This window comes from Citrus clementina, unplaced genomic scaffold (assembly GCF_000493195.1).
Source record: "Citrus clementina cultivar Clemenules unplaced genomic scaffold, Citrus_clementina_v1.0 scaffold_1, whole genome shotgun sequence".
Classification (NCBI taxonomy): Eukaryota; Viridiplantae; Streptophyta; class Magnoliopsida; order Sapindales; family Rutaceae; genus Citrus; species Citrus x clementina.
The window spans coordinates 12,208,203-12,214,902 of record NW_006263303.1 but is presented as its reverse complement, the minus strand read 5'-3'; the positions used below and the strand labels follow the sequence as shown (position 1 = coordinate 12,214,902).

General features: G+C 29.3%; 1 protein-coding gene across 1 annotated transcript; it reads right to left on the bottom strand.

The window, feature by feature from the left end:
- Positions 1–1,529: 1,529 nt before the first annotated feature.
- On the bottom strand, positions 1,530–2,603 carry LOC18054965 (protein BIG GRAIN 1-like C). The gene has a single exon (XM_006451504.1). The coding sequence runs from the start codon at positions 2,601–2,603 to the stop codon at positions 1,530–1,532; it is 1,074 nt and encodes a 357-aa protein (XP_006451567.1).
- Between the last annotated feature and the right edge of the window lie 4,097 nt (positions 2,604–6,700).

The following is a 6,700-nucleotide window of genomic DNA, read 5'->3' as shown; positions in this document are numbered from 1 at the left end:
GAGAGAGAGCAGTGAGAAACCTAAAGGATTCTCTAGGAGATCGTGTTAATCTAGAATGTCAATCACACAACTCTAGAGAATAATTCACCATTATAAATTCAAATATGCTTCCGTATAATTTATTATTGATTCTTGGTAATATAAAATAAATGTTCTTAGGTTATAGGTGATAGTTTTCACCAAAAAATTTCTTATTCTAACACTCTTGTGATGCATATAAGACAAAATGTATGCAGAAGCCTAATCTATAAAGTATTAGGACCATTCAGGTTGTAACTTGTATGTGGTCCTTGGCTTAATATTTACCATGATTTGCGGGTCTCTTGCATTCGTTATAAAACTTCAATACGATTTGTTAATCCTTCTATGCCATATTTATATAGCATGAATTTGTACTTGGTTGATGAGAAACAAACCCGCAGCTACTTACTGGCAATTTGTATGCACTGGAGGTTTGTTTCGTGTTTTTTTTTTTCATTTTTAATTTTTAAGTACGTAAAGTTTAAATTAACTTTTTGTTTTCTAATTTCTTCTTGATTTGAATTCCACCAGCCAGTCAAAAAATACTGTTTGAAAATGGTGTGTATGTGGTCTTCTTTTTTATTATTGCGAGATATTTTCCAACGGGTTAAAATAGATATTTGGTCAAATCCGTAGAGGCTTAAAGAGTTATTTTCCATTAAGTTGCGATGTGTTCTTTTTTTAAATAAAAAATAAAAAAATTTCCCGTTCAGTGCAGTCTTTATCTGTTGTTTTGAATGGTGTTTGTGCTGTATTCTTTTGCATGATGGTATTCAAGTCAACGATGGTGGCCATTAGCCAGTCACTAGTCAGCGTGTCTGATATCATTCCCATATGTGTTGTTGATAACAAAGTGGATATTTATTTTCCACTTTGGTGCAAAAGTTAGATTGGATTTCAGATCTTGCTGTATTTTGACTTTAATATTCTTCATTTGTGACCCTACTTATTTGCATTATCTTTAACATTATTTATCTCTATTATTTGGCGCCTGCAACATAAATATATGTCATTGATACCCTAGCTAGCCTGTTTTTTTGTAATTTGAACACCGAATTAATGGGGTGCCGAATAATTGATACAATGAAAGACCTATCCGTAAATGAATACAAACCCAAATATTACAACTGTACTAAAAATATATAGTGACCCAGTTTGGCGGTTGACAATAAACCGTGTTTTCCATCATGGTTCATTGTTAAATTAATGATGTCGAAGTGAGATTATTTAATTTATTAAGACGTTGAGGCCATGTGCTAACCGAGAAAAAAAGTTAAGAGAATTTTTACTTTCTCCATTATCATGGCTGTGGAAGATGTGTTGTGCTTTAGGATACTTTTTTCACTTTTTAGTTATTCCTTGTCTCTTGCCTAAACTTTCACTGTGTAAATGCCATCTTATTAATTACATCAAGCAAAAAGTTTAAAGAAATTTAATAATTAAGATAAAGAAATTTATTAATTTTTCAATTCCATTAACGATTAATTACAATGATTAATGCAAATGAACTAGAACAGAAGGCCTTTAGCGATGGCTTTATTTTTTTTCAAATTAGTAGTTTCATAAACTGGCAACTCTTCTCTGTATCTTCCAATTCCATTCAAGTGATCGAGTTCAAAGAGATCAGAACTTGAATAGCTAAAAGCGTCATCTTCATCTTCGTCATCATCGTCATTGTCATGATTAGGAGAAAAATCTCTTGAAACAAATTCACTGATTTCCTTGTTTGATAAAAATCTGCCTACTCCAATTTCATTCTTCTTCATGAGCACTCGATCTTTTAATGAAGGCAGTAAGCTCGGATCATCTTCATAAATACATTTATGGCCGCAAGGTCTACAGTGTTCATCAACGACGATACTAACAGGATAAAACCTGACAGACCTTTTAATGCCATAGTTGTTGATAATGTTACCTTTGGAAGGAGGAGGTGTGTTGGCATTGCTCACACATGACCTTGAACGAGTGGATTTTGATTTACGATCAAAATTCACATCCTCCATAGCTTTGACGGTGCATACGTTTACTTTCTTTGCATTTCCCGAACTGAAAATCGAGTTCAAGAAACTAGTGAAGCGACCGCCCGGTGAAATGGGCTGCTTCACTTTCTTGAGCTCACCGTATATTTTCAAGGCTTTGAGTTTAGTCTTTGTAAAACCGCCTTCGGGCTTTTGCTTTTGCTTTGGATTTTCTTCATCGATAATTCTCCTATCGAACTGCATGCATTTAACGGATTGAACCGGCTTCGATCTTCTTGATCTCTCTTTATAAAAACTGCGTGAGTCTGCGCATGCAGAGCTAGTAGAATCTGATGAAGAATTTGAAATTGAATTATTTTTTAAATTCAAAATGGAGTCGAGGCTACTCTGCTTCTCCATCCAGTTCTCCACCATGATGGCTCTTCGTAGAGTATGAGCTTCTTGTTCCACTCTGGAATTCCTCTGTCTCGTCATTAGGGCTTTATCACAACAAAAACCCATCTCCTCTTTTCTCTTATTATTATTATTCGATTCATCAATTGAATGGTAAATGGCATCAAGAAGAGAAGAAGAAAAAGAAGGGGTCCTTCTCCTTTGATACATCTCTAATTTGCTGCACAGTGCACACAGATTAAGATTAATTTATAGTGGAAGCAAGCAATTAAACTAAGAAGAGCTAAATTTAAAACAACAAGACAAGGTGGATTTAGTTTAATGGAGGTAAGAGCTTTTGTGTCTGCTTAGAGAATGTCAAAAGCTGCCAAAGACACATTAATTACTAGGCAACTTGATCATGCGAAGAAGAAGAAGAAATGGAGAGAGAAGTATAAAAGAAGAGAAAAGTTTTCTCTTAATGGACGACTGGCTTGTGTTTTGTGCTTGGGCTTGTGCTTATTTTTATATATATTATGTACGGATCTGAATATAAACAGAGCATAAAGAAGAAAAAAAACCGAATGACACGGTTGGAATTGGATTTTGATTTTTGATTTTAGAGTCTGAAAAAAACAAAAAAAGGGCAAACTGAGAAGTGAGTAATGCTGATGCACACGCTGTAATTGCTCTCTGTATAAAAGTTTTAAAGCAGAATCCCGCGCGTGCGGGTTGATTACAGTTGGAGGATGCCAGGCTGGTGTTAATGTAAGACCGACTACAGTACATCTGGTGCATCAAGCTTCGATTTGACAAGACAGACATGCAGTTAATGCAATTATTAAATGCGTCCAATAATGATTGTAAAATTGGGAGATGGTAAGTTATATAATTATGTAATATACATTAACTCAACACATTAACTCAACGGATGCTGTAACATAAGACCATAAATAATAAAAATTAAGATAATTATTTACCGATTACTTATTTTTTATATTTTTTAAAAATATTTTTTTTATATTAAATTTCACTCAAAGTTATATTGTTTTACACATATCCACTTCCGTCTTCAAACTGTTAAGAGAACTAACGAAATATTGTATAAATGATTTTTTTACTCCCAAATATAAAAGAGTAATTATCCACCGACTACTTTTTTTTCATATTTTTTAAAAAATACATAATTTTTTTTTACTGAACTCCATTTAAAGTTATATTGTTTTACATATGTCCACTTCCATCTTCAAACAATGTCGTTGTGAAATGATAATTTTACCCTTATGATGTTAGCAAAGTTCTAACAGTGTTATAGCGGGAGTGGAACAGTGAAAAAAATGTTAACTTCAGGTGGAGCGCGGTAAAAAAAAAGAATTTATGTATTTTTAGAAAAAAAAAAAAAACTAATGGTCGGTGGATAATTACCCTAAAAATTATATGTGTGTTATTGATAGTAATTGTTGGGTTAATGTATGTTATATGTAACTTAACAAACTCTTGTAAAATAACCAACCCAATATTTGTAATTGTATATTTAACTAAAGATTTTTATTTTTTAAACTAATGATTAATATAACATTAAAAAAAGATTAATATAACATCAAAACATAATTTTCTCATATATATTGTTAATCGAAGATAATTATGATAATATTGTAAAATTAATTAAGAATTATATTTAGTTATCTGGTGATTAATTTATTAAAAAAAGAACACCAATACCTCTTAAGGTTTAGAGAAATAATTATATGGACTCCTAATTTTTTAATAAAGGACACTGAAATCCTATTTGGACTATAATACCTTTTGTAGATGGTAATTAAAAAAATTGACTTTAAAATTTTTAACAAATATAGATATAATCCGAACAGTTAATTTGTCTAATAGACTAATATATTAGAATATTTTTATTATATAAAATAATTTTAATGTTTATTTTAATAACATATTTATATTTATTACAAAATTTTAAATAAATCTTTGGATTAATTTTTTTTACGATTAATATAACTTATCTCATGTATTAATAATACTAAAATTATTTTATATAATATTGAAAATAATTTAAATTTTATATATTTATTTTAATATTATTTTTCTATTTATTATAAAATTTAGTTTAATATAATATATGATTGTAAAGTATTAAAATATTTTTGAAAATATTAAAATTATTTTAAATTGTATTTATTGTTACATTTATGTAATATTATATTTCTATTTATTATAAAATATTGGAGTCAATTTTTTGATTTAATAGAGCCAAAATGTATTATAGTCAAAGGGAGTGTTGGTGTCTCTTATTGAAAACTTGAAACTATACATGACCATTTTCCTAAACCTTAATGGTATAGGTGTCCTTTTCCCTAAATTATTTAACAACTATTTTTGTAAATATACCAAGCCGCAACTTACATTAATAATCCTAATTTCTCTCGTTCTTTCTTTTGCTATGAAAATTAAGATTTTTTTTTCATCCTTATTTAGTTTTTGTTTTCCTAACTTTCTATCTTCTCGTCAAAACTATGACCCAATTTTACATTCCACAATTATGTTATATATTTTTCCCATTAAAATTAGTTTTGGTAAATTACTCTATTAAACCCAAAGTACAAATATCACAAGTTATAAAAGGAGCCAATTTGCTCATGTTGTTATTTTACAGTATCAACTTTTACATTTTATTTCACAAGTTATTAAAGAAACCACAAGTTCCCAACTCTGTTTGTTTTCTATATCAACTAATGTCAAAACAATTAATCTTCCCACGTAGTTTTCAACAAATAATAATGGAGGTACATACTCTTAGAATAAATTATTCTTGTATAAATTGATATGACATAGCATTATTAATTGAGTGAAAATATAAAATAATAAAGATAAATCATGCAGGCCCTCTGATGGTTTTATTCAACTATCATGTTATGCCACATCAGTTTGTAAAAAATTAATTTGTATAAGAGTTTAGTGTATCATTATAAGATTTTTTTTTTATAAGAACTAAATTACAAATTTTTATCTTCAATTTTTTTAAAAGAAAAAAAGAAAGGTAATTGACAAGCACAACTTATAATAAATTTAATGAATGTGAGTACATGAAGTTTTATTTAATTGAAAAAAATATTGGAATAGAGATGGTCATTGAGTTGTATCAGCTCAAGGGCCCAAGGGGCATGGCACGAGCCTGTATGAGGATGGCATAATATACTCTTATTAAGGTTATAGTACATCTGTATGTTTTTAATTTTTATTTGTTTTATTAAAAGCAATTAATATGTCTCAAATTAATAAATTAATTAAAAGCACTATGGGTTATTTTAGTCTTTATATATTATTACTATGATTTCTTGATAATTAAATTTGTTTAGCCTTGTGGACATGGACAATAGTTTATTTGGAGTCTTGAGTTCTACACTTAATAAAAGCACCAAAAAAAATTGAAATTGATAAATTCTAAATCAAAATTAAGGCTCAATAAAAAAAAAAAAAATGATCATGCCGACCAAAATGTCTATATTGGAATATATTCGCAAGTGAAGTATCAGAAAAGGTCTATGTTAATTTATGCAGGCATTTTGCCATTATTTTACGGCATTTATAAGCTTTAGGCAGGCATTTACCCGCTATTTTTTAAAATTTAGAAACATTAGGTGGACATTTTTCCTCTATTATACAACTCTTATATAGGATTATTTCTTTTTTTTTTGTTAGACTGCATATCTTTATTAGGAGTTAGTTCAATACTTCTATGGGGTTTTATGTAAATTACATAATATAAGTTTAAAGTAATGATTTTGAACTCCTTAAATTGTCTCGTTAGTCTCCATATTTTAATTTATTACTTTTCATAATTACACTTATTGTAAATAAAAATTATTATACTTTACTTTTATTTTGTTCTCTCTCTCTTTCCCCACCCCTCTCACCTAAGAATGGGTTGAACCAAACTAGATAAAAAAAAAAAATCAGTTCGGTTTAGTTTTTTTAAAATCCTATTCAGTACTTTTTAATTAAAAAGTTGAATGCCTTATACTAAAACTGAACCATGTCAGTTCATACCAAAATTGGAACCGTAACTTAGAAAACCAATAGTGTTTTGGTAAATTTAAGATAGTACACGTGTCATGATATAATAGGCTATTATAGGCAAGCTCATAGTCTTATAATACACCCTAACACACCATAAGAATGATATATACAATCAAATTAATAGGGATTGCAATGGATCGTGAACCAAGATCTACTCGATCCAAATCCAATCAGATCGGATTTGGGTCGGATTAAAATGGATTTGGATTGGATTTGAATATCAATGTGTGGATCTAAGG